The 12091-nt window shown below is 43.5% G+C and overlaps 2 protein-coding genes across 3 annotated transcripts in view; one reads left to right on the forward strand and one right to left on the reverse strand.

The window, feature by feature from the left end:
* The window catches only part of LOC115468366 (proteasomal ATPase-associated factor 1-like), a 46516-nt gene extending 41530 nt beyond the window's left edge, over positions 1 to 4986 (reverse strand). The window contains exons 1-3 of one of the 2 annotated variants that reach the window (XM_030200013.1): positions 4911 to 4986; positions 4755 to 4795; positions 2138 to 2241 (exon numbers count right to left, since the gene is read on the reverse strand). In XM_030200013.1, coding sequence (XP_030055873.1) covers positions 2138 to 2241; positions 4755 to 4795; positions 4911 to 4957 — 192 coding nt within the window. In that variant the 5' untranslated portion in view covers positions 4958 to 4986. Of the gene's footprint in view, positions 1 to 2137; positions 2242 to 4754; positions 4796 to 4910 lie in introns of those variants that run through there. The other variant, XM_030200014.1, reaches the window with a different exon arrangement.
* A 68-nt stretch (positions 4987 to 5054) lies between these two features.
* LOC115468370 (cytochrome c oxidase assembly factor 4 homolog, mitochondrial-like) lies at positions 5055 to 8921 on the forward strand. Its single transcript, XM_030200017.1, has 2 exons — positions 5055 to 5134; positions 8372 to 8921. Exon 2 carries the CDS (start codon positions 8384 to 8386, stop codon positions 8630 to 8632), a length of 249 nt encoding a protein of 82 aa, XP_030055877.1. The 5' UTR covers positions 5055 to 5134; positions 8372 to 8383; the 3' UTR covers positions 8633 to 8921.
* The last annotated feature ends 3170 nt before the right edge of the window (positions 8922 to 12091 follow it).

Raw genomic sequence — 12091 nt, forward strand, 5'->3', positions numbered from 1 at the left:
TACCCTTGCAAACGTTTGATAAAATATCTAGGTGTTAAATATGTGTATTTTTCAACCAGAGCAGCTCAGGGCCTTTTGGACTTGAAGACTGGGACCGTTTTGCGTAGTAGATTTGAGAAGATGACGTCAATGGGGGTTATTCATGTTAATGGCCTTTTGATATTGTGTTTTCTTTTGTAGACTTCCTTTGTCTTTCAGCTTCCCGCCCCACACAAACACTTTTAGGTCGTCTAAGGAGGATAGGTTTTAGTTTCCTAACTGATTTATGGTATTCCATTTTGCTTTATCAAGTGGCTTTTTGATTCTACGACCACTTTATACAGTTCATCCTTTTCTGACTGCACAGACACGTCACATGCTTTATCATGCTTTTGTAACTTCTCGCAGGGACTATTCCAATATTGTCTATGCAGGCTTACCTCAAACACCCATAAAAATAAGACTTCAAACACTTAACACAGCAGCTCACTTTCTTACAATGCAAAGCACTGTGATGTCACTCCATTGTTTCAGAAATTGTACTGGTTACCATTTTGTTGAAAATCCAGTTTAAGGTTTTACTTTTGGCTTTTAAGGCATATAGAGAAGGAATTCCGGATTATCTATCCAACTCACGATCTCCTATGTTCCGAGACGGGTACTGCTGTCATTTAACCATTGTTTGATCCTCCCAACAGTGTCATGGGCTCACTGGGCCTTCACCGCACCAATGCATTCTTTTTTTCCAGCCCCTTCAACGTGGAATAACTTATCTGGGCAGCTTTGGGCTGAACTTTCATATAAAAATGTTTACATCAGTTTGAAAACCCACCTTTTTTCGATAGCTTTTAATACTTGTTGAGAATGAAGGATAATTGCAGTACTCATTGTACCTTTTCTTTTACTTGCATCCTATTGCTTGTAGATTTAAGAATGTTTGGATTATCTTAGTAAAATGGGAGTTTTCTTTTCCTGATTTTAATTTTAATTGTACATCGCCTAGTCTTGGCTGCTCCAATTGTGGTGATATACAAAGAATTTCGAATAAATGTAACTTGTAATCTAGATATAGAAAAGGCACTCCAACGTTCCAATTAAGCCTCAAGCTGGAAACTTGAGGCGCCAGAGATAACCGGTTTGGCCTGCAGTCAGCATAGCTCCGCCCTCGCGTCAAAACGTGATGACGTAGAGGGCGGGGAAGGCACAACGCACGAGTTCCACAGATTCTGTGACAGCAGCGGGGAGTCCCACACATTCAGTGACCGCAGCGGGGAGAGCGCTGCGAACTTTAATCACAAACTCGCAACCAAGTGACTGAGGGATGGAGGGAGGGAGAGGGGGGTGTGGAAATCGGAAGGGAGGGATGGAGGGGGGGTCTGGAACTCGGGAGGGAGGGAGGGAAGATGGGGGGGATTACCTTGCTAGCGCCCGTTTCATTTTTATCCGAAACGGGCATTTCTCACTAGTATATAAATAAAGCAGAAAGAAAGGAAATGATGGCAGGTAAAGCAATTAGTTGTAACTACCCCTCCCTGTGCCTCCTCTAACTCTATGCAGTCTGTATCCATTTCATTCACATTACCAATATACAAAACTGGAGGAGGATTTTCTGTTCTGTTTCTTGTTCTACGTAAGACTTATAAAGAGAGCAGAATCCCTCCATTATGAATGCAGATTGCATTTACTAGGACACTGTCTATCCTCCATGCTTAGTTCACCAGTTCTACTCTTCACACCTCCCCCGCCCCAAATACCCACAGACAGCTAAATTCAATGGTACCTTTTTATGTTGAAAATATTTTTATTAAGTCACAAAATTGAGCATTATACAAAATACCTACAAAATGCAAAATAGATAAAGGTGACAAGATTTTTTTTTTAGTTTAATCCCCTCTCTGGTGTCCACAAGAACCAATAAACCCCACCCCTACTATACCCATCACTACGTCCACTCCAATTCCTCTGGTCACAAAACACCTTTCCATAAATCCCCAAAATTTTAAGTCAAGATTTACACCTCCAAGTCATTTAACAAAGCAGACTTTAGATTGTAAGCTCTCTTGAGCAGGGACTGTCCTTCCCCATGTTTAAACTTGTACAGCGCTGCGTAACCCTGGTAGCGCTATAGAAATGCTAAGTAGTAGTAGTAGTATGGTACCTTTTTAACTTCATTTACAACAAAACCTTCTGATGCAGTGACTTCCAAAAGCCCATCTGAGCCCACGCCTTGGCATTTCAGGCTGCCGTAGAGGGTAGGTTTCCCTACAACACAAAATCATTTACAAATGGGACAAAGTAGTTCATGACAATACATAAGTACTTAATATGCAAACTCCTGATCTCATACTTTTTAATATAAATAGTAGTGGAACATAGGATTCAACTGAAAAGGGTAAGAATAGCAGAAGATGCAATGGCAATGATGAAACAACATTTCTCCTCAACTTTGGAACTAATTAGGTTGAAGCTTTGCTTTAAATGTGATACTGGATAAATAATTAAGAGTGTGCAAAGACAATACAATGTGATTGGATCTGAATTTATAAAAAAAATAAACAAACTGTCAGCATCTAGGGTAAAATCAAAATTTATTTTGCGAACTTCATGTTTATTTCAAAACAAATATAACTTCTTGCAGAACAAGTAATCATCCACATTCAAGAAAAATGACAATTTTTTTAAACTACTTCAATATTTTCAGGTGAATTGATTAGATTTATTCACAAAAGGGGAAAATGCCAAAGTCAGCCTTGGAATCAATCTTCAAGTGCAGAGATTGCCAGGGCCAGGATATTATGTAACACAGTTTGCAGTCTGTGAAGGGGCACCACATTCATAGGTGGAGGTGACATCCAGGCCAATTTGAAGCTTGCTCACTCAGAAGCGATCATGCCCAGATCCATCTTTACTATATCTGACCTAACAGAATCTATCAGAGTCATGGGTTTGAGCCTCTATGCCTCCGAATCCCATTTTTTTTCTCCCACAGCTGCATAACCCAGGTAACTGCGAAGGAGCCATCATAGGAAGAGTGCAAGAGATGCAAGCGCATAAATGAGAGGGTGCAAAGATTGAAGGTGCTGTAAGCCTAGGGAGTCCATCAATTGATGAAAATGGTGACCAGGATCAACTGCAGCATGACAGCTCAAGTTCAGGTTTGTTATTTCATACACCAGCCAATTGAGGAAAAGAAACACATCTAAGTGGTTTACAAAACTTTTTAAAAAATAGGAATAAAACAAACACAGTAAAAAGATATAAGAACAAAACATAAGCGTTGCTATACTGGGACAGACAGAAGGTCCATTAAGCCCAGCATCCTGTTTCCACCAGTGGACAATTCAGGCCACAAGTACCTGGCAAGATCCCAAAGTCAAAGAACACATTACCTGTATTATAAAGAAAGAAAAAGAGTTGAAGATATATGAGGTGGACGTGCCGTTGTGACCAAAGTGATTAAGATGATGGAACACAGTGGAGGAGTGGCCTAGTGGTTAGGGTGGTGGACTTTGGTCCTGGGGAACTGAGGAACTGAGCTCGATTCTCACTTCAGGCACAGGCAGCTCCTTGTGACTCTGGGCAAGTCACTTAACCCTCCATTGCCCCATGTAAGCCACATTGAGCCTGCCATGAGTGGGAAAGCGCGGGGTACAAATGTAAAAAAAATTAAAAAAAAAACTCCTCTCACACCAGGAAAGGCTAAAGAAGTTAGGGCTCTTCAGCTTAGAAAAGAGGTGACTCAGGGAGGATATAATTTAGTAAACATAGTAACATAGTGTTGGTGTACAAAATCCTGAGTGGTATAGAAAAGTAAAAATTAATCCATTTTTTACTCTTTCAAAAAGTACAAAACTAGGGACCACTCAATGAAGTTACACGGTAATACCTTTAAAACGAATAGGTGCAAATAGTTCTTCACTCAGTCAACTTCTGGAACACATTGCTGGAAGATGTGGTTAGAGTGGTTAGCATATCTGGGTTTAAAAAAACAAAAAGGTTTGGACAAGTTCCTGGAGGAAAAGTCGATCCTCAGGAGCTTAGTCAAGATCGGGAGGCGGGGCTGGTGGTTGGGAGGCGGGGATAGTGCTGGGCAGACTTATACGGTCTGTACCAGAGCCGGTGGTGGGAGGCAGGGATAGTGCTGGGCAGACTTATACGGTCTGTGCCACAGCCGGTGGTGGGAGGCGGGGCTGGTGGTTGGGAGGCAGGGATAGTGCTGTGCAGACTTATACGGTCTGTGCCAGAGCCGGTGGTGGGAGGCGGGGCTGGTGGTTGGGAGGCAGGGATAGTGCTGTGCAGACTTATACGGTCTGTGCCAGAGCCGGTGGTTGGAGGAGGGGCTGGTGGTTGGGAGGCAGGGATAGTGCTGGGCAGACTTCTACGGTCTGTGCCCTGAAGAGGACAGGTACAAATCAAAGTAGGGTATACACAAAAAGTAGCACATATGAGTTTATCTTGTTGGGCAGACTGGATGGAGCGTGCAGGTCTTTTCTGCCATCATCTACTATGCTACTATGAGGCATATTTTCAAAGCACTTAGCCTCCCAAAGTTCCATAGAAACCTATGGCACTTAGCCTCCCAAAGTGCTTTGAAAATATGCCTCTATCTGAGACAAACATAAGGGAAGCCACTGTTTGACCCCAGGATGGGTAGCACTGAATCTTGCTGCTGTTTGGGATTCTGCCAGGTAGTAGCCTGCATCAAACCTCTTGCTGCCATCATTGCTCAGACGGTCAGACCCAGCAGGTCTACCTCCCCTTCCATTGCCCCTTACCTGGGATTTTACATGCCACCCAAACTTCTCCTTCCACCTTCCTGCGGCAAAAAAAAAAACAACACCAAATTAGCGAGTTAACGCGGCCCAGAACTATAAACCCGCGCGTTAATTTCAGCTAAAACGCAGCGCCCGCACCTCACTGCTGCCTCTCACCTCAACACCTGCGGCCAATCACTCTGTAGCAACAGCCGAGCGGCCATATTGGTAGCTGGCCGGCGCCGGACGTGACCTTCTGTTAACCCGGAAAGGCTTGTAAAAGCCGACCAATCAGGTCCTCGTGCTCGCCCCTTTAAAGAGGTAGCGCTTTAAATTGCCCGGCAGAGAAGGAAGGAATTCGTGTGTTGGGTAACTTCCAGCTCAGTGGGGATAGTGATCAGGTAACCCCAGTGAGAAGGAAACAGGGGTTTCATTGCTTATCTCGTGTCTTCTTCCTGCTTCATCCCTGGGCGCCTTCAAATCCAGGCTAAAGGTTTACCTGTTTGATGCTGTTTTTAATTCCTAACCTGTCACCTGCTCTTAACCTTTATCTTGTTTTCCTCTCTTTCCCTATGTGTCCTATCTGTCTGTCCTGTCTATCCTGATTTAGATTGTAAGCTCTTCGGAGCAGGGACTGTCTTTTCTTCATGGTCAACTGTGAAGCGCTGCGTACGACTGGTAGCGCTATAGAAATGATTTGTAGTAGTATTTATAAAGTGCTACCAGGGTTACGCAGCACTGTACAATTAAACACAGAGGACAGTCCCTGCTCGAAGGAGCTTACAATCTAAAGGTAGTGCATGCTTTCCTTTTATGTTTCTCCTGTGAGGCCCATCTTACCACCCCCCCCCCCCTAAATTTTCTGTTAAATGTTTTTATATTTCCCTGGTCGATAAACCGACAACATCTGGCCTAACCTCTCTGGAGGAGGAGATGGAACAGGTTTGAACTCTTTGAAAAAGTACAAAGACCAGGGGACACTCAGTGACATTATGAAAATACTTTTAAAACAAATATGAGGAAATATTTTTGTACTCAAAGAATAGTTACGCTCGGGAACTCGCTGCCAGAGGACGTGGTGTGTATCTAGGTTTTGAAAAAAAAAAAAGGTTTGGACAAGTTCCTGGAGGAAAAGTCTATAGTCTGTTATTGAGATAAGATGTGGGGAAAGTCACTGCTTGCCCTGGGATTGATAATAATTGGTTTTTTGCCAGGTACTTGTGACCTTGATTGGCCACTGTTGGAAGCAGGATACTGGGCTAGATTGGCTATTGGTCTGACCCAGTATGGAAATTCTTATGTTATGATGGCAGCAATATTAAGCAACCATGTAATGGAAGAATAGTCTAATGGTTACTGTAATGGCTTGTGAACCAGCGGTACCAGGTTTGATTCCCACTGCCGGTCTTTGTGTCCCTGTGCAAGTCACCTAACCCTCCCTTTACCTCGGGTACAAAAATCTAGATTGTAAGCCCACTAGGGACAAATATATTACCTGTATATAAATATAATGAAAAATCCACATCAATGGGGGCTGATGTAGACCTTTGCACTAACATTTATCACATGGCTTCCTAACACAAGAGTAATGCCAAAGTTTTGCTCCTCAGTGCAATAAACAAATATGCAAATTAGCCCTGCATGAAAAACCTGTGCTAATATGGGAGAGTATACCAGGCACACATGGATCTGTATTAGTGGCCACAATATCTTGGAATGCCACTAAGGCCTGCCATTTTCATGGTATAATGGCATCATGCTGACTTGCACTCGTATTCTGTAGCAGAATGATACCATTACAGAATTGGCACGGAGCACATGGCATTGGGGCACCCAAACTGAACCCCCAATTTATAGAATCATTCTGATGTTCTAAATGTTTTAATGTTCTTTTGATTTCATGTCTATTGCTTTGAACACAGGACATTTCTGTACCACAAGAAATAAGTACATAAGCACCCCCATACTGGGAAAAGACCAAGGGTCCATCAAGCCCAACATCTCTGTAGTGTATGGCAAGCCAAGGTTTTGTAGGTGGGGAAGATCAATTGACTTCCAGAACAAGGCCAAATTAAGCTTGGCAGCATTTAAATCTTTTGAAACAGAAAAAATTGCAAACTACTGAGGTATGTTTTTATTAATCGCCCTCCCTATTCCAAATTGTATAGCCTTCCAAGATGCATGGGCTTTAGGGAATATGGGTTATGGTCCCCCTCTCATCCAGTCTCTAACAACCCTCTGATACTCTTGGAAAAAACCTGGCCAGTCCAGATGGAGTTAGATCAAGGAGATTTGATAACAGGAGATGGCATGAGCCTATCTAGCCTGAAGCCAGTAGGTGGAGCTTGTTGCTCTATCAATTTAATTGTTTTGGGTGTGCCAAGATGGCGGCAGCTGCATGGGGAGAATTAAAACTTCCTTGAGTGGAGACTACCTTCAGCCTTGTGACATCATACCAATATCCTGTTATCAAACTTTCTTGAGTTAGATACCTTCCTATGTAAAACTGAGCAAGTCAGTTAACCCTCCATTGCCCCAGGTACAACAGTAGTACAATGTGCTACTTAGACTATGAGCCCACCTGTAAAATTAAACTGTAAAAACCGCTTAGGTCTAAGCGGTATATAAAATGAATGAAAAATGAAATAATTATTTTCCTGAACATGGACAACAAATGGAGTGTGTGAGATGTCACTCTGCATCTGTGCTCCTTTATGCTTATCCCACGCATGTTTGAATTCCGTTACCGTTTTCATTTCCACCACCTCCCGCGGGAGGGCATTCCAAGCATCCACTACTAGCCGGTGGTTGGGAGGCAGGGCTGGTGGTTGGGAGGTGACAGTGAGGATAGTGCTGGGCAGACTTATACGGTCTGTGCCAGAGCCGGTGGTTGGGAGGCGGGGATAGAGCTGGGCAGACTTATACGGTCTGTGCCAGAGCCAGTGGTTGGGAGGCAGGGATAGTGCTGGACAGACTTGTACGGTCTGTGCCAGAGCCGGTGGTTGGGAGGCAGGGCTGGTGGTTGGGAGGTGAGGATAGTGCTGGGCAGACTTATACGGTCTGTGCCCTGAAGAGCACAGGTACAAATCAAAGTAGGGTATACACAAAAAGCAGCAAATATGAGTTATCTTGTTGGGCAGACTGGATGGACCGTGCAGGTCTTTTCTGCTGTCATCTACTATGTTACTATGCATCTGTGCTCAATAATCCTCCTCTTGCCATTGGGCCCTGTGAACTACAGGGGAAGGACCACACATGGATCTGTTTATACCAGATAACTACAAGGCCCTTGGTAGAAGACAATGCTCCACAAAGCCCAATTAGCTCAGATTCAATTTGGTTAAGCTTCTCCGTCACCTGGCTCCTTACAAAATGTGGCAATTGCATATATTTATAGTAATGGAAAGGAGAAAGCCGGTATTCCCACTATAAAGTTGCAGAAGGAATCAGTTATCCGTTATCATAGACTTGACCCAGGGCTGCCTGCACTTTTTAGTCATTTTGTTCCCTTTTAATAATGGAAAAATTGAGGCTCAGGAAGTGGCTGCAACTTAGTTTTGTGGTGGAACTTTCTGTATTGTAGTGGTTTAACACGTAACTGCTATGTTTTATTTACTTCCTCTACCCTTTACAAACAGAACCTGAGGAAGATGTCTGCTCCTAACCCACCAGGTCACAACTGGAGTAGGAAGGTGGAAAGAGAGGAAGAGGAGGAGGAGGATCCCTTAGATCAGATGATCTCCCGCTCTGGCTGTGCAGCCTTTCATTATGCGCTGCAGGAGTGCATGTCCGAGCAACGGGACTGGAGAAAGTGTCAGCAGCAGGTGCAGCTCTTCAAGGACTGCATGCAGGAACAACAGCAAAAGCGCATGCAAGAACTGCAGAAGAGGCAAAAATAGAAGCAGAGAGCCCAGGAGCAGACCCCAGGCCCAAGCCCACTCCAGTGGAAGGCGGCTATAGCCCTCTAGCTGTGTTCTGAAGATGGCCTCGGGGAGAAGGGAGGGAGAGGTGTTGGGGCATTTGTGCCTGGTTCATAAATGCAGAAGCTAAGACTTCAAATCTAGGTTTTGCTTAAAAAAAAATTGCTGTGGATTTCTCAAATGTTTATGCCAAAAACTTTAAATCCATTTGCATTTTCGATTTACAAAAATCTGCATGAACAATAAATCAAAATTAACATGTGCTGTACTGAGGTGGCCAAGCGGAGGATACAGCAATACGTTACATTCTGCCCACCCAACCTCCAGCAGGTTGCAGGAAGCACATACTGCTTTAGACACCAACATAAGCTGTCTGGGCGTAGGTGGGAGTGTGAGTAAGCACTCAAGGATTAGGTGGGAGGATAGTGGGGCTAAGAAATTGAGTAGAGATCAGGAGGACAATGAGAACTAAGTGACAGGGTGAGGGTTATGAGTAGAGCTCTGAGACTGAGTTCAGAAAAATGGGGAGGATGCCACTGCTCATGGAGACTGGTTTGTTAGGGTTTTAATTTCAAGTCTTATTCTTTGTGATGGTCTTCTTTTACCATATAGGATTGGTGTAGAAATCCAGCTTGTTTCTATTTCCAGTTTGGAAAAGAAACGTGAAGTTAGATAAAGACCATATAGCCTCTCCAGTCTGCCCATCCTACTACTACTACTACTACTATTTAGCATTTCTATAGCGCTACAAGGCGTACGCAGCGCTGCACAAACATAGAAGAAAGACAGTCCCTGCTCAAAGAGCTTACAATCTAATGCTATCTACTCTCCCTTCCACATCCTCTACTTGTCACAAGCTTTATTGAATTCAGATACAGTCCTTCATCTCCACCACCTCCACTAGACAAGTTGCAGAGCTGACTCTTCAAAGGTAGATGTGCTGCTGGTAGGGTAGGGTAAGCTTCAGACGCTGCTGGGTTTGGTGTTTTTACTTCACACAGTGTCTGGCAGTGGAGGGGGTTGGTGTTGCTGTTACTGATGTGATACCAGACTTTAAAGAGAATTATTCTCATGTTGAGTGGTAGAGTGAAACACCACACTTTGGTTCTGCTCCTTTTGTTGAGGGTACTGGGAGTTCTGTTGGTGGGATGGGAATGTCCTATGTGAATGAATACGCTATACGAGTTAAACAATGACATTATAGGGTGATTTTTTAAAAAATTTATAGACGTCTTTATTATGCATTGTTAATACAGAACAAAGCATACTCAACTCTACACATCGCATAATGGAACAAGTATTCTTAATGTAACACAAAGTATGTAACGTAAGAAAGCACAAATACAAGTATCAATGCTATTAAATACAAACTATACTTCAAGATTTTTCAATTTTGTTGATGATAGATACCCCTTTCCCCTAACTACCCACCTCCCCCAACCCACCCAATAAATTCCCCTTCTAAAGCCTCTAACACCCCCCCTCTACCCCATCCTTTCATCCAAACCAATCACCTTTTAATCAGAACACACATTCAAGAAGGGTCTCCAAACCCTTTCCCATTTAGGCAAGGTTTTCCTTTTCACTGCTGTCAAACTCTCCATCTCACATATATAACGCACCTTAGAAATCCAGCCTACCAATGAGGGGAACAATGGAGACTTCCGACTCTTTGCCAAGTTTATTCGAGCCGCATGCAAGGCTCCCCTCACCAATAAACACTGACTCAATGTAAGTCCCTCCGGCCTCTGCCCAAGTAAAAAGACCGCAGGATGCCACTGTACAGACCTACCCACCCGAACCTGAAGACAAGACTGCACACCTTTCCAGTAGGCCTTTGCCTTGGAACAAGACCAGCAAATATGCCCCATGGTCCCCAATCCCCCACATCTCCTCCAGCAACCATCCAACACCGTAGCAAACATATGATGCAAACGTGCCGGAGTAAGGTACCACCTATAAAACATTCTAGGGTGATTTTTAAAGCATTTTCCCCAGGTAAAGATTGTTTTACACACATGCATGCATAAAAAGTATGGATAGGAAAAACGTGTTTACTTTTCACTTTACGTCTGCATAGGCATTCCCAGGGCTGTAATTTGGGTGGAGCAGAGGTCGAGATGTAATATACACACAGATTATGTATGCTCACATATTTACACTTTTCTTCAGAACGGTGCAAATCTGTGCACCAATGTGTCTGGGATCCAGGAGCCTATTTTATTAAAGAACAGATATGCCAATGTTGCCTTTATAAAAACCTCACACTGACTATTCAACAAGTCCCCCAATAAGCTCTCTTATCGGGTAAAGAGTAACTTGGCTACTCTAGCACATGCCTTGAGGCTGTCATGCTTAGGCAGTTGTAACTCTCTCCTTATAAGTCATCCCAAGATTTTATTGGCACCTTTGGTGGATTGCTGGAATGGTGTGTTAAAAAGATTCCACACCATCTATTAAATATGGAGATTATCAAATTATGGGGAAAAATATTGGATCTTTAGTGTACAATCTGTTCAATCAGGGGCTTTAAATGAGGAACGGGATTGAATTAGTTTGTTGTAATCATATGATCTGTGCCAAAAGACCACACTGACACCATTTGGGAGGTATGAACATATACATAAAACCAACTACCTTGATTAACATAAAAATAAGAGTGGTAGATTATCATCTCAGAGGTAGCAGCTATTATCCTATCAACTGTTTTCCTACCTCCTATCATAATAATCATTGGTCCTTGTAATTAAAAACAAAAGTATGGGATTTGCAATACAAGACGTATGAAGAGAGACTTGCTGAACTAAACATGTATACTCTGGAGGAAAGGAGAAACAGGGGTGATATGATACAGACGTTCAAATATTTGAAAGGTATTAATCCGCAAACGAACCTTTTCCGGAGATGGGAAGGTGGTAGAACGAGAGGACATGAAATGAGATTGAAGGGGGGCAGACTCAAGAAAAATGTCAGGAAGTATTTCCATATCATCAAGCTGATCAATCCATAGACTGGTGGGTTGTGTCCATCTACCAGCAGGTGGAGATAGAGAGCAAACTTTTGCCTCCCTATATGTGGTCATGTGCTGCCGGAAACTCCTCAGTATGTTCTCTATCTCAGCAGGTGGTGGTCACACACAGCAGCAGCTCTGGCTAGGCCTCCAAGCCTAATCCTTAGGTTTTGTTGAGGCCTGGGGTTGAGGGCTCTTTTGAGCAAGTGCAAACCTGGTGGTGCCAGGTCCCTCCTTTTCTCCCCCCTCCCGCTGGCTCCGTTTAAAAAAAAAAAAAAAAAAAAATTTTAAACGTCTTTAAAGGCGTTTAATTCGACGTTTCTTTAAACGTTCATTGCAGCTACTCACTGGGACACCAGTTCGTTACAGCTCGGAGCGGCAAGCAGGTAATTTTACCTTTTTATAGCGGGCAGGGGGTTCCCCGATTC

Source organism: Microcaecilia unicolor, chromosome 4 (genome assembly GCF_901765095.1).
Source record: "Microcaecilia unicolor chromosome 4, aMicUni1.1, whole genome shotgun sequence".
Classification (NCBI taxonomy): Eukaryota; Metazoa; Chordata; class Amphibia; order Gymnophiona; family Siphonopidae; genus Microcaecilia; species Microcaecilia unicolor.